Source organism: Micropterus salmoides, unplaced genomic scaffold, assembly GCF_014851395.1.
Source record: "Micropterus salmoides isolate LMB-PRFRI ecotype aquatic unplaced genomic scaffold, ASM1485139v1 Ms_hic_scaffold_11, whole genome shotgun sequence".
NCBI lineage: Eukaryota > Metazoa > Chordata > Actinopteri > Centrarchiformes > Centrarchidae > Micropterus > Micropterus salmoides.
In genome coordinates this window covers 28,267,373-28,283,906 of record NW_024040152.1, presented here as the reverse complement: position 1 = coordinate 28,283,906, position 16,534 = coordinate 28,267,373, and the positions used below count along the sequence as shown (strand labels likewise).

The 16,534-nt window shown below is 39.6% G+C and overlaps 1 protein-coding gene across 3 annotated transcripts in view; it reads right to left on the bottom strand.

Moving 5' to 3' along the window:
* bckdhb (branched chain keto acid dehydrogenase E1 subunit beta) overlaps positions 1-16,534 on the bottom strand; it is a 59,073-nt gene that overhangs the window by 28,156 nt on the left and 14,383 nt on the right. Inside the window, exons 7-10 of one of the 3 annotated variants that reach the window (XR_005443471.1) lie at positions 15,322-15,419; positions 13,655-13,765; positions 9,283-9,479; positions 6,767-9,107 (exon numbers count right to left, since the gene is read on the bottom strand). Coding sequence is in view for 2 of the 3 variants with exons in the window: in XM_038712108.1 (XP_038568036.1) it covers positions 9,399-9,479; positions 13,655-13,765; positions 15,322-15,419 (290 nt within the window). In the remaining variant the exon portion in view is untranslated. Of the gene's footprint in view, positions 1-6,766; positions 9,108-9,240; positions 9,480-13,654; positions 13,766-15,321; positions 15,420-16,534 lie in introns of those variants that run through there. The other 2 variants (XM_038712108.1, XM_038712107.1) reach the window with 2 other exon arrangements.

The window sequence follows — 16,534 nt, the reverse complement described above, 5'->3', positions numbered from 1 at the left end:
ACATGAACTGTGAGCTGTAAGGTCTTATATAGACAGGTGTGTGGCTTTCCTAATCAAGTCCAATCAGTATAATCAAACACAGCTGGACTCAAATGAAGGTGTAGAACCATCTCAAGGATGATCAGAAGAAATAGACAGCACCTGAGTTCAATATGAGTGTCACGGCAAAGGGTCTGAATACTTATGACCATGTGATATTTCAGTTTTTCTTTTTTAATGAATTTGCAAAAATTTCTACATTTCTGTTTTTTTCTGTCAAGATAGGGTGCTGAGTGTACATTACTGAGAAATAAAATGAACTTTTTTGATTTTTGGAAAATGGCTGCAATGAAACAAAGAGTGAAAAATTTAAAGGGGTCTGAATACTTTCCTTACCCACTGTATATATATATATATATATATATTTTTTTTTTTAAAAACCACACACTCCATACTTTAACTAACTAAATCTGCAACGCGGCCGCCTCACACCTCAACGCGCTACACGTGCGAGGGCCCGCCGAATGCTGCTTGCAGCTTTAATTTCTTTTCTTTTTGAAAACCGAAAAATGTGCTTTAACTTTAGGAAAACTCTAACTTCAGAAACTTCATTTTAAAAGAAGTGCTGGCCAAACTGGAAACTCTGAAGTGTAGTCAAAACGTTGTCAAAAGCCAATGACAGTTTAAAGACAATAAATGGACAGTAAAACATGAACATAATTAAGAGTTTAACTAATTGTTAATAAATCCCAATCATGTTTGAAAGGGAATTTCAAAATATTGCAAGAAAGAACTGCATAACACATTAGTAAATGTGTTTTCTATTAATTGTAAGAGCTGTTCTGAAAAGAAAAACATAAAAATGATTGATGATTTTTTTATATTACTTTTTGGTTTGGTTTCAGTTTCTGGAACTAATTTCATGATTTATACATGACTTTTAAAAAGGACCTGGTCTGGTGGTGTGCGTTGTATCCGAGCGGACCTCTTGGATGTCTGTGTCTCCATGTGACTTCAAAAACTCTTCCTTTTCCACTCAGACCTGCTATCGGCCTACAGACTGCCCTCGATGATCTCAATCTGCCCACACCTCTGGCCAAGGCTCCCTAACTAAATCGTCCTCTGCAGTGGAAAACTGACGACCTGGCCCAAACAAGCCACAACTGGTCCAATCTTAAGTGCCTTTTACTTTTAGAGGGATTGTTTCATAACAAAATTATTGTCATTATCATATAGTATGGTAACAGTGTTTATCCAACAATCACTGCATGAGAGAGCTGAAACACAAAAGTGTGATTTCCCCATCTCATTTTGATTTTTGCGCCCATTTTCAACAGTCTCTGGTAATTATTCTTATCTGTTTGATCTGTATGGGAGACAGTCTGGGGTGGGTGACTGATCTGTGGTAATCACTAGCTAGCCTGCCTCTTAAAAACAACAGCCAACAACCACGAAAGTTTCTTCTCAATGTCTAACAGAACTACGAACCTATACAATTTGTGGATTTGGACATATTTCTCCAGTGAGTGACACTGGGAAAAATTTGAGAAATCTCCAGTGCCTAGCTGTGGAATGTGAGCATCAGCTATGGCCAGGCAGAGGAATGGAAAAGTAGTCAGTAGCAGACTACTACATCTTAAACATTTTTGGTGGACCACAAATTGCGTTCATTAACTACAAATTTTGTGATGTACACATCTAATATAGATAAATTACCCATATGCTGTAAAGTGGTGGTTAAGGGTTTATTCTTTTTGCAGTGTTGCATTATGCCATACTTTTTACCAGCGACACCAGGGGAGAGAATGAGGAGCTGGACCCATCACCGAAAAACAACCATGAGTAATTTTCCACTGATATAACCACCGAGACACTGTTGCAGCAGCACACATGACAGAGTTATGACACACACATCAGCCAATCAGCCGTATGACCCCCCCTTACCCCAAATCCCCCCCCCCCCCTTAACTGGCTCTCTCCTGCCCCACATGTTTTCTGTCTCTCTCCACAAAGTCCTGCTGGTTCAGTCCACGATTCAATGTTAACATTGTAATTACAAACGTGGGCTACAATAATACGAATGCAGGGAGTGGGGCCCAAACCTCTGGCCACTTTCTTCCTGTGCCATTTTCTTCTACTTTGATTGTTTCCAGTGTGTGTGTGTGACAGTGAGCCAAAGATATTAGGAGTGTTGTCGTGGGCCAGTGAGCAGATACTGGCTGAGACCCCTCAACTGAAAGGGAAACACAGGCGTGAGCACGGCCCGTCTAATCGCTAGCAGGCTGCCTGCCTGGCCCCTTCCTTGGCCGGGCTCCAGACCACAGATTCAGATAAAGGAGGGGTCTGCTCACCAGTGCGCTGGGTGAAAATTGTGGCCAGGTTTCACAAAGACAAGGGCAAAATCTACACTGCGAAATTAAATAATGTGGGCTCACAATAATATTCCACAACATTTTTTGTGAACAAAACTCCCATTTGATATACTGATTGAATGTTCAAAGTTTTTCCCAATAGACAGTGCCTGGTGTGTTTTTCAGGTAACAATCCTCTGGCACACCGCAGACTCACTTTGATCCTTTGAAAAAAGAATTTCCAGCACATTTCCAACATCATGCAGACTAATAATGTGAAATTTTGTGTGCTCGTTAGATGATGACACATAATAGCAAATAACTAATGGGTGACATGACATCTTAGACAAACACATGAGCGTGTTTGCGGATGGTTAGTGCTCAACTTAATAACACTACATTACTTATTTTTTTCCTTTCTCTCAGTCTTTTATTAACTTAAAATTACACATTTCTACACATGGTATTCACATACTGCTTCTTTAGACACTGGAACAATAATATACCTATTCAGAAGAAAAACATCACTGCATTAGAAAAGGCATGATGAATTATACAATGCTTGTATCCAACTATTTGTTATAATTAGTATCACTTGTCATTTAAAAAGTCTCATATCCAGATTATGAGATTAAAGACACTTTAATTTAAATTTATATATGGAGGTCTGTTGGCCCCATCACAAATCGGATTACATGCAAATCGGGGTTGGCCCTCCTCCAGTCTAGAAGGAGTGTTACTGCACCTGAAGCTGTTTGGTAACTGCCAAAAACGACAGAAGGAGGACCACTTCTGCACTTAAGCAGTTTAGTTACAACAATAAACATTTAGTTAACATTATGCAAACAAATACCAAACTATAACTCTAGTAACTTTAGCTGCCATTATCACAAGGACAGAGGGTAGACCACGGATGTATTAAAAACATAAACCGACAGTGAGTGCGTATTTCCACAGACTGCTTACCGACAGTTACACTACAGGAGGAGTAGCCTGGACTTACTTCAAAACAATTTCTCCATTACTCTGGCTCACTTGCTGACTAGTTGAATACTCCCAATCACAGCATGTGGTGTTAAGTTGTTGAGAGCCTGTCATGGCTGGTAGTGACAATACAATGATTGTGAAAATCAGCCTTACACCAGATATACATTTCTTTTTACCAAATTAGAATTCCCTGAGACACTAAAATTATTTCTTCATACTCCCTACAACTACAAAGTACACCTGGTTGTAAATCGCCATCTTGATCTTCTATCAATCACCTCTGTAATTTCAGAGCAACTGTTACAGAAACCTAGTAGTGGAGTGTTAATAGTAGTCTTAATATTAATTCATTTCTTTCTGCAACAAATACAGAAGGTTAAAAAAAAGAAAAAAAATATACAAGCTAAGTTTGAAGCCATTACTATGGGCAACAAGAGGAAAAAAAACATTAAAAGCCAAGAGAAAAAACAGCTAAATTATGAATTATGTCCTTACTGACTTATGACTTTATTCATATTATGGATTCAAATGTAACATTAAAAAAAGTTTTCTATCCATTGCAGTTTTGCTGTAATTTTTTATTTTATTTTTAAAATTGTAGCTTATTTAAATAACACTACTCTAAAATACAGTGAAAACAAGCCCTTCATGATAACTGTGTGTCCTAAACACAGCAGAAACAGGCAGGTCCTGGGCCATCAGCTGAAGGCCATCATGATGTGCTGTTCTACATTATCATAATGACAAGCTCAAGGTTCAGCTTTCTGGTTGGCAATAAAAAAAAAGAAAAAAAAGAATTAGCTATCACTTTTACTGTACTTTTTCACTAGAACATGGATGAGAAGTGATGTGTTCAGATTATGTAATGAGATGCTGTCCTATCTCAAATAAAGAGGAGGGGTGTATCTCTACCGGTGGGCGACATCATGTGGTGTGCCATGTACACATGCAGCAAACAGCATCAAGCGTGCATGTGTGCATCTGAACCAGTATTTGACAGCAGACTTGTTTTAACAAATTTCCATGTGGCCATTCAGAAACCTGGCTCCACTGGACGGGCTCCACACATTTTCATAACTCAACATGATAGTGGCTGGAACACAAGGATAATGAGGCTGCTAGCTATGAGTGGTAGATGTCAAAGCAGACTTCTTAAGTGGTGGGAATCATTTAATTTTTTTCCACTGACCACCTGACAAAAATAAATGCTTCAACTTGTCGATCATTAATAAGCTGACATCATCATCATTTACTTTTGAATGGAGCAAAATGCTTTATTATAGAGTTATTAAAAGCACTACTGCCAGATGTGGCAGAGGGAAACGTGAAAAACCCCTGGCAGATTCTTGTCATAAGGAAAACTGATCATCAAACTGAAAGCTCACTTAACCACAATCACTTTGACGCTCAAACATTTTCATATTAGATCAAATTTTCCAAAACATGTTCAGAAGAGGCTGAGAAGAGTGAGGTTTGGGGTAAAACTCAGTGCATTGATGTTGCTTGTTTGGTTTTCCCACTGAAAGCAACAGCCAGGCTACTTTTTAGTCATAAATATTAAAGTTGAGGTTTAAAGTAAAAGTAAGTAAAGAAATGGCTTCAGTTTTTTTTTTTTTAATTCATTATCAAAAAATTGTTTCCATCTGAAGAAGCCGGGATCAGTTTTGCATAAATACAGACAGTCAAATGTTTTAAAGTATCAACGTTTTAATGATTATGTCCCACATTAATATGTGGTAACACTTTTGGAATATTTTCCATCAGCCCATGTTGCACTGCACTGCTAAAGTCTCTTCATGGCCACTTAGAATGGCAGATCATTCACCCATATAATTATAGTAGGTGGTATTAAAAACAATAACAGCCACAGCCATCAAGACATGAACAACATGTTAAACCTGACATTGAGCAGAAAACACTGGTGGTTGCCCCACTCCATTTGCTTTCATGTCTTTTTCCACCTCAGTGGATGACAAACAAACATGTCTGAGCATACCGCGTCCTGCCTGACTCATGCCAGCTTCCATACACAGCATTTACCTTCCGTCTTTGGGTCAGGATGCACTTTACAGCTTGAAACCATTAAGAGAGGGTGAGAGGGTAAGCACAGCCTTGATAAAGAGGTCTTACAGTGAGTCAACAGAGCACTCATAACACGCAGACACTGCAACCTGCATCACTTCCAAGAATCAAAGCAGATCTGCTGCACATTCCTCCTAAGCACCCGCACTTGTGCACTGTAAGTCCTTAAATGACTCCTCCTGCATGTGTTTTTGAGGGTTTAACAGGTTCAGCCAAATTGGTTGCATCACTAAGAGGGCTGAGATCCAGGCAGCGCTGCAATCACAGGGACCTTAGCTGGAGCGCAGGCCAAGAGACACATCTATTGAGGCAGGAAGTTCACACACATTTAAGAGAAGACAATGAGCTGCAGAAAACTGTTAGCAGGCATACCAGGGACCTACAGGCCATCTCAAGTCCTGAGAGCGTAGCATTGGTATTGCCAAATATTCATACTCGGTAGATGGTTTTGCAAATCAAGATGTCACATTATCAGCTAGAATTACCGCCCTGCAGCTGTATGCCTCTGCCAACTTGTCAAGTGGTAGTTTACATTCATGGCTGTCCAGACTCATAATATACAGTGTGTAGTGATTACTTGAAAGGAATTGAATGGAAAAAAAAAAAAAAGGTATGTGTAAATTTAGGCTAAATGGATGTTATTACTATATTGATGTGACGTGAGTATAGCTACACAAAATGGTGATTTTGTTTTCTCCTGGCATTTTTAGATGCAAAGCCTCTCTATGAGCTGTAGGTGAAACTCATTCACAAGATCACAATTAGCTAGGCGCTCTTCAATACGTTGTTTGCAGTCACGTGATTCTGATGATGTTCAAAATTCAGAATGAGGCAGGAAGCGAAAGGCAGACCGGACGAGATGGAGGAAGGACCCGTACTATATTAAATATTGTTTACTCATTGTCCCAGTCAACATGTGTGTGAAATCTGGAACCCCCCAGTTCATTCTTAAATTATGGCCAAGAAACCTATTTTGAGGTATCAATGACTTTTACATCTAAAGTGTCACCTATTCAGTGTCTGACCTGGAACTGTGAAAAATGGTCATTAATTCTTGAGTTTTGGCCAAACATCTAATCATTCTTGTGTCCAGGTGGATGTCTGTGCAAAACTTAAAGAAATTTCTTCCAGGCGTTCACCTGACGGATGAACGGAAAACTGGAAACATTTTAATGCCACTGGCCATTTTTCACCACGTTTGATGAGATAAAAAATAAATAAAGAAACTGCTTTGACATGTCATTATTCTGACAGGTTTGCTACAGGTTAGAGGGAAAGCAGCTATTGTTTAAAACATTAGGCTTTGTAATGTCTGTTAAAGTCTTTGGACACACACACACACACACACGATTCATTACACAAAATGAAATATTTGAAACATTTTTTGTTTTAATATTGATTATGGCTTTCAGCTCATGGAAATCAAAAACATACACACACACCATTTTAATACAGTGTGAATAATATGATGCTTCTGCATCTGATCTTGCAAATTCAAAGTTACTGCCCTCTTTGTGTTTGCAGGCCACATGTTCATTGCTGTGGTGTTGTGTAGGGATACACGACAGAAGTCACGCAGCCACAGTGTTCCTAACACAAAGCTGTTGTCACCAATAGTATGTAATTGAAAATGGATCCATTCATACAGCCATTTTAACACATGAATTCTCATTTTTCAATCCATCTTCTCTGCATGAAGTCTTCATCAAAGGTCTAGATACCTCACAGAATTCCACACAGGGGGTCTTCCTGACTACTTTTACCCTGCCAGACCCTTGCATGCTGAGTAAACAAGGTCACAGTCTAATTATACAGGAGGACAGCAGAGATATGAATTATGATAGACATGGACAAACAAGAATTCAACCCAGCCACAGCCAATGTTCGAGAAGGAGCAAACTAAAACATTTTACATCCACCTTTAAAGCCCACAGAGGCTGAGAGAGTGTTTAATACTCATAAGACAGATTTTGGATGGAGTATGACTTCAGGTCTTTTATAGGATCAGATGGGACTTGCAAACTCACAGGCTAGCACAGACTTGCTAAAAAGGATGTGCAAAGACTTACTTACTCCCAGTGGTTGAAATGAACAAACATCTGTAGGATGTGTCCAACAACACTTAGAGAGTGAGAATGGCAAAGATATTAGGAACAGACCCAGCTTTGAGCGCCGCGAGTAACAAAGAGATACCAATAAATAAAAACAGCTTTATCCCCCCACAAGATGTGACCACTCCTTACAGTGACAGACTGTTGGCCTACTACATCTTGATGTCAAAAAGTATTAGTTATGTAAAGTGGACTAGTTGAATACATTCATCAGAAAAAGAAGGAAAGTATGCTTTCAGCTCTGGTCAGTTGTGGGAATGGTGTGCAATAATGCACAGCTCGCTTTCAGCACAGGAAAATGCTGATCAAGAGTGATACTCAACTAATCTGCCGACTCACCTGCAGGCTTTTTTACCCAAGTCTGGCAGCGGAGGCACCAGAAACAAATGGAACAACGTCAATGGTACAACCTCATCTGACTTTTCACAAAAAAGCATCTAAAAATAAGGATAAGGAATCTCCGTCCGTACATCCTTCTATTTTCTCGGCAACTGTTCATCCAGGCCACTTCACACTTGGTATGGTGCTGAGGACCCAGGGGAGTGTCAAATTTGGTGCAATTTGACCAGATGGTAGTGGTATAATAAGTCTTTCCTGGATTCTGTGGACAATTCGATCCATATAAGCTACGCCCATTAGGGCTGAACAATTAATGGAAATCGAAACACTGCCAAGAGCAATTTCCAAATCGTAGGAGCAGCGATTTTTGAAATAACTTAAATGTGTCACAACATACCATTATATAAATGAAGCCTTATGGCACTACAGAGATGTCAGGGCTTAAAAATCGTCTTCACCAGACATGGGAACATGCTACGTAGTTTGGTACAGACCATAGCAAAAAAAATAAAAAAAATAAAAAAAATCACCACATCATTGTTTTTCATTTTTGCAAATATTACCATTGCCACTAAAATTGTGATTTATATCACCATAGCAATATCTGTCAAGATAATGCAAAATTATAATTTTTTGCACATCGTTCAGCCCATTTGCATGTATGTTGATTGTGTGCCAATAATTTGCAGTTTTTTCGCTACTGTAATTTTGAGCCATCGTCACCAGATTTTGAATTTAAAATTGCTTATATTACAAAAAAATGTCATATCTCCTAAAAGCTCTGTACCATTGCAACCACATTTAGTAGACATGTGTAGATATGTCCATTTGGCCAAATAAGTGGCACTCTATCAGCATTATAAGTCTATAAAGGAAAGAATCTGTCCGTTTATATGTATGTGTATGTGCATATCTTGAGTTCATCTGATTGACTCCACTTGGTGGGTGGATTGCTGAAGACCCATTGGAGTGCCGTGTTGAGTGTGAAGTCGACAGGAGCGGGCAGCCATATCGCGGTCCTCGACAATGCTACAAGCAGCAGTTCCATGTTCAAGCAATCGGCTCGCTCAGAACTGGCACTCCCCCCGACAACACTGCAAGCAGCAATACCAGGAACCAAGCAATCCAACGGCCACTGCGCAAGTTACCATATATGGGTTACATGTGAAATAATTCAGATCACATGTTCCTTTTGCTCCAACTTGACTTGATCCAAAGTGACAGCCAAGGAGGGATAAAGGTGGGCAAAGATCCAGTTCTGGTAAAATAGAAAACATGACTTTTACTTTTATGGGTGACAAACAAATGAAGACTTTGTAGCCATCTTGGCCACATCAGCCAATTGATGGCAGTGGGATAGTCTTGGACAGACCTGTTTAGAACGGCAGATGTGCTTGATGGAGGACAGAGCAGTTACACAGTTAAGAACTTACAGTAAGTAGAAAATCCTTGAGGGGAAGGGGGGGGTCCATAAGGTTTCCTGGGTGGATGAGCTGTTGCCCAGCAGGACTTGTATGTGGTGCTGTGGGAGTACTGTGTCCAATCGTGGTTAAAGAACCAATGACTGTATTACGGACAGGCCCTGCCGAGCCTCTAATTCCTCACTGGCCGGATGTGGAGTCTGGAAAACCTGAGAATGAGGCTGAATCATCAACGATGGACTAATGCAATAATGGGAGCAGATTTTTTAATACTGCTGACTGACCTACTCAAAGCCAAGTCAAACAAATGTAGATTTATGTAAGAACGGACGGAAAAGCTGGATAACTGGCCATCTGCACAACAATAAAAGCCAATAAAAAATAGAGAGTGAAGCAGACTGCTCAGTGCGGAGACAAAAAGCTTTCATGCAGCATGTGCTCCTAACATGAGCATCTTTACACAACTACATCTCCACATGTCCTCTGACCAAGCAAGCCAGGGAGACTTTCCGCAGCATATCATCTGAGCCATTGGTCTGGCAAAGCTAAACCGGCCATTTTGTTTATCCCTTAAAGAACAACTATTACATTTACTGGGCCGCTCTAGATAGCAGGACAAAATAAAATACACATTTTTTTCTCTACGTTTACAGCAATTTCTGCCCATGAGTCCCTTTGTCAACGAGATGGTTGAATATATTTAGATCCAAGTATAGTTGATGGCTGCCAGAATGGATCCCTCAGGAAACAGATAGATGGCATGTTCCTTCAGAGTGCTGCCTTAATGATCTCTCATGCTGAAAGACACATAATTTATTTTATACATCCACGTTCAAAAACAACACACAGGCTACATATAAATCAGCTCACCGCACAACACAGACATGTGCACACATCCTTGACTGCGAGATATGCGAGGTAAATGTGACTCACAGGAAATTTTAATTGGCTGTCAGGAGCCGGATGTGTGTCTGCGGCCTATCTTACTGTCTGCACCCTCACCGCATCTGACGGCCAGTTAATAAGCGCTGCAAAAAGCCTGCTTTACAAAGATGTGTGCATACCGGAAAAGCTGGACACCAGGTGTACAATCTTTTGAATTAAGAAGTTGACACAATGTCTTGGATACTCCCTCTCTAAAGCTAAGAATAGCATTGGTCCCAAGGATCTATTCATCAAAGGATAACAGCCTTTACAAAAAGGCTCCACAAACTCTTAACCATTTATTTACTAAGTCAAAAAAACATGTCAACTAGGCTGTAACACTATAAGAGGCCTCAGGAGTACACAATATCATCTGCAGTTTTGAAAATACAATCTAGGCCCCTGCCAATACTTTGTTATTATGGTCTGGTATCATCAGTTATCAGAAAAGGCATGACACATGCTGAACTACAACATGTCTCCGAACATAAAAAAGCTGATGCCAGAATGTGTAAACTCTGGTGGGCTATAGTCAACAGAAAATTAATTGTCAATAATTTTGGTTACAGATAAATCACTGCAGCAATTTCCCGAGGACAAATACTGAACATTCACAAGGGATGGATAAGAATAATCTGTCAAACAGCAAAAAGTTACCCAAATGCTGGGGGAAAAAAATTTGACTTTTTCCAAGAGCCTGACAGGAGACTGAGTATGTGAGTGATAGTTAAGCAACATAAATGTGATTTAATGGTATTATTTCATCTTTTACATTTACATATTATAGTCTGGGAGAATCAACATGCCTAACATTCACTTTTTCCTGCTTCTGTGAGGATTTGCTTACTTTTCTTTGTTTTATATCACTGTAAATTAAAAATCTCTTGATTCTGAACTGCTTGTCAGACAAAACAAGCAATCTGAAAACAATAAGTAACCTAATTTACCTAAGTAAACAATTTATCAGTTCATTATTCAAATTACAGATTAACCTGCAATGAAAATGATGATTACTTGCAGCCCTGAAATGGTTCTTTATATAGATATTCCACTTAAACTACTTCTGCATGGGTGGTTTGCTGCGTGATGAAGCTCTTAATATCTGCGCCCACAGAACCATTTAGATGTCATGCCAGCGCAGAGCAGCTGCACTGCAAGCTGTAGTTACGGCACCACAGTGCGAGGTTACTGAGGACATGAAGGGCAGGGTTTCTCATTTTATGCATTTGTGTCCATTCTTTCAATTGTTGCAGAAACGTCACCATTCAGGGTGTACAGGACATTTCTATTTCTGGGAGAGCCCAAATTATACTTTAGGCATGTGCACGGCTGCAAGTGACTGTGCACCTATACAGATACTCAATGTACACTAGTATGACAGAACGTGTGCTTTCACTGCCCGTGTCTATTTTGAAGAAATTTCTTGAGAAAGGGGTTATTATTATTATTATTATTATTGTTATTATTAATAATAATAATTACAGTAGGGAAGAAGCTGGTTGAACTAATTGCAGGGCTGCAACTGACAATTATTTTATCTGACAATTATTTTCACCATTAAATCGATTGTTTGATCTCTAAATTGTCATAAAATAGTCGAAAATAAACATACACAAAGAGGCAAAGGTGATGCCAAGCGCTGCAAATAAACAATAGCAGACATGTCTACCTTTGGACACCAGAGGTAAATCTCAGCGTTATGCCTTCAGCACCTTTTATGCATCAAAGGAACAGAACAAGATATTGCATTGATGCCTTCAAAGCTGTGCTGATTCCACCACCTTTTATTTCTGTTGATTTAAACAGCACCATAGCACTCCTTTGTTTTCTAATGCACATCTGGATATTTGCCTATGTGCTTCAGATTAATTAAAAGATAAAATAAAAGGCCTTAATGTGTATTCCTATGTCTGGGTGATAAGAATTATGATTCAGCATGGAATTAATTCTGCTTGATTAAAAAGGCTCCTTCTGTGCTCAGCCAGTACAACACGGCAGAAAAATTGGGTCTCAATGAAGAGAGGAAAAAAAAAACACTCTAGGGATACCAGTGTATCCATGTAATGAAACAATGACTTAACTGCCAAATATGGAAGAGGCAACAGGATCTGTGTGTGTGTTGCGCGCACACACACACACACACACACACACACACACACACACACACCCCCCACAACACTGCTGTGGGGAAATTGGATTATGGGTTTTTATTATCGACAGACATTCATGAGGGCATTTGGTTGGAGGAAATGACAAGGAGAGATGTTGTTGACAAGCCTGAGGTGGCAGGCCTGGCATGAGGCACACTAAGCAGCACATAAACACTTTATTCAATTTCATGGCAGTTGTTTTAATGGGACACTACTTCAAAATAAAAAAAATTTACCACATTCACTTGAGGTCCCCTCTTCGAACAAACAATGTGTAACTGACTACTGCTCACTTTGAGTTGCAAGTTCTTCAGCGCCTGCACAATACTACAGTCTCTGCCATCAGTCCCAATTTACTCCCTATTAAATTACTACCCTCCTACCGCAATTTCAGCCTGAGCCTCAACTGTTGGTTATATGATTTGCTTGGCAGCAGGAGCAGCATGGTGCTTACTGACAAAGCTGTATGTTTCACCAGGGGAGCATGGAAATTGGACAATAAATATGCAAAATTAAAAAGTATCTGGTGATTCAGCGGCAAAAACCAAAAAGAGGCCGTGTTGACACAAGAAGACAGCATATGACACAGGAAAAGCCGTGTCCTGAGGGTGGAGAGGATGCATATAACACTGTGAATACCTTGGTATTGATTCTAAAGAGCTTTTCAAACATTAGACTCTCCTGCTGGTTTAGACACTCACCAATGGCGACTGGGAAAGAATCTGTCTATGCCACTATTCCCAAAAACTGTCTTGTGTCATGCTCCTTCCCTGATTTCAAAACAAAATTAACATGGAATACCCACTGGAAAGCAACTACTTTCTCAAAGCTCTCCCAAATAATTTGTTTTGGCCATAGCTTACGTAAGGCTGAGGCAAAATCAACTAATAGTCTTACGAGCTGTGGAAGGAATACTGTTTATCAAGCACCAAAGAGAACCACACTGTCCAGAGGAACATTGTCTCAGAGCCACAACAAAAGTAGGGGGATGATTCCAGTGAACAGAAGCTTTTCAATGACAATATTATTTATTGCTGAATGATCATCTAAATGATCTAAGGAAGTGTAATCATTTGGGAATGCTACACAGTCTGTGACCAAAGATGAAAGTAACGCTATAAACAGACTATGTTACAAAAGTAATTTTAGAATACAGGTTAATAGGCTCAAGAAGGAAGCTCTGAAAAATAAGTGAAATTGTTTCTCAACAGAAAATGAGCTTGAGAATTTTTGGTTACTTGATGTTGTTCACAGTTTAAAGATGAATTTTTGCTCAGGCTGCTGTGTGTGCGCGCGTGTCTCTCTGTTACCTTACAAACTGCTTCAACATCCCAGGGCAGGATGGTCTGTAGATCGATGAGCTCGCACGACACTCCCAGTTTCTCTTGCGCCATATTGGCCACCTCCCTCATCACATGGATCTAAATGGAAAAAGAAAAGGAAGGAATACCTTTAAATCTAATGCAGTTTGGATATTCCTCTCTGTCCCACATTTGTTGCGAATTAGAAATTTTTCAATTCAAATTGGCTGACAATAAAAAATATAAGGTGAGTGACAATAAATGTGTTTTCACGTTACCATATATACACACAATATAATATTGAAGCTGTTGCAATTGCCCCCCTAAAAAACAAACAAACAAAAAAAAAATTGCCTGACACATGTTTGCTTTGGATTTGAGGTTTCAACAAAATAAATGCTTATTCCACCTTTATATAAAACATAAACGCATAGTTTTAAATGTAAAGAAAGTGTAGATAAATCTAAACTTACTGTTCAAACCAGTATTTTTTAACTTACTACTTTGCCTATAGAGCAGAAAGTTAAAAACAACTATTTAAAACATGGTAGGCATGTTATTCCCATTAATTCATCATTTGTGTAATAAAGTACTTAAGTTCATTGAGTCCATGATTACTGGCAGGCATTGTTGGCTGAAAAAGAATTGCTTTGATAAATCTGAATCATCACAACTAGAAGAGTTGTCAACAGTCAAGCCAGTTTGAAAAGATACAGGCCCTGGCCTCAAGCTAACAAATAACCTCAATAACAAAGAATTTATGAAGGAATAATTAATTTTAGCAAAGTGGATCTTGTACAGAAACTTAGGATTGGGCCCTCGTCCTTTCACTCCACAGTGCAAACAGTCTTCTTTACTGTCATCTGCACAGGCAATGTGTAGTGCTGAAATCGTATTTTCATCGTTGGCGATATGAATAGGCTTAACACATCGCAAAAGACTGCCTAATATGTAATGAATAAAAATAATCATTTAATAGTTACCGAAACTCAGTATTAAACGGGTAACCTTAGTATTAATTATCACACTGCAGTCTCTGCCCTGCTCTCTGTATTGGCACACATATGCACATTTCAATATTTTTATTTTATTTGCTGTATCGTATGATTGCAATATTGAACAGTGTTATTGCACATGGCAGATTTTACTCATATCGTGCAGCACTGGTAATGAGACAGGAAAGGAGCCATTTCAAAAAGAAGAGCTTTCATACGTCAACGCCCCCCCCCCCCCATCAATGCTCCAGGTGCATTACGGCCCGGATAAGCCCGTTCAAGTGGCTGGGTACAATCCAAGTCAGAGATGACTCCTGGTGAGTTTCAGGCACCTTGATACCGAGCTGCAGAAAATAAAATCTCTCTAATGAAAAGAAATGCAACAATGGAAAGTGTGCAGCAGACATGAAGTGTTAACACATGGAGAGCCAAGAACAGCCTTGTGGAGATGTCTGGGTAGATACAGCCGCAGGCTGCCGGCTGAGAGACCCTGCTGGTACAAAGGGGGCTTGTGATAGACTTAAAAGTTAATCCTCTGCTTGCCTCTGTGGCTTTAAACATCATTTAATGGAGACGAGATTGGGCTTCTTTGTGCCTGTGGCCATGGAAAATGATCCAAAGATAGATGACAACTTAAAGTCACCCACTGACGGTCTGTCGATGATGTACGGGATCGCCTACCTGTGTCCCCCAGGCAACAAGAGTGACATCACTTCCTTCCTGTAGGATCTCTGCCTGCGAAAGTGGGATGGTGTAGGGCTCCACAGGAACCTGCTCCACTAAGTGAAACACACACACACATTCAATAACAGATTAATATTCCCTCAGTGCTTACGTATACATTACATGCGCAAAATAAACAAGAGTCTATTCTGAACAGTGATTAATCATTTTACTATGTACCCTGAGGTTTTCATGTAAAATACTTAGATCACCAACTGACCGGTCCTCTAAATGATACACTAGATGACAAGCTCGTGAAATGACAGACCGTGAAATAACACAATTTCCTACTCTAAAACATTTTATCTGGCCCATTTTAAACGCTTCTTCATGTTTTTTTCCAGAAGCTTGTCTCTCACTGAGACTGAGTGTGCTTTTATCAGCATAATCTAATGCATGACCTAATGATATCTGCTGCCAGCTACAATCCCATAACCCTAATTAATCTTGACAACAAAACACTGGTGGGTTGGGATATCAATCAGAAAAGGGACCACATAAACGGGACATCAGTCCAAAAAGGGGAGCCTCGCAGCCCGCCTCTCTTTGAACCAAACTCCAACACAAAGTGCATGCAAGTATATGGTTTGAATAATAGTTCATAACGTCTTGGAAAACTGAAGCACGGCCATGGAAATCATTACAATGCAAAAACTTATCATAAACTCAAACTGCCATCACTTTTAAAAATGCAGCTTATTAGCAATATTTATACTGCCCAGACACAACATATAATCACCCAATGTAGTCTTTTAACTATCTCTGAACCTCATTCACCATTATGGCTTTGGCTGCAAAACACACAAAGCACAGAAAAAGTGTGAGTGAATTTTGGGGGAACCAAACTGCTAAAAGCATTCCTACATGGCAATGCATGAAGTCAAAATTACAAATAGGCTGAGTAATAATACTCTGGGGAGACGCTGGGTTTGAGACCTTTCTGGAAACCTTGAATGACTTCCATGATCCTTTAAAGCCTTCGGGAAGCCGTCAAGGAAAGAAAAATTGCCCATCCCGACGACTCAACATGTTACAACATAAATGGCTTGGGTGAATCATATCCAGACAAGACAGAAAATAGGCTGAGTGGAATAATAGCATTTTGCAGAATGTTAAAATTGAATTATGAAAACTGGGTTATGGTTTAATAAGTGGAATCTCAGGTCCCACA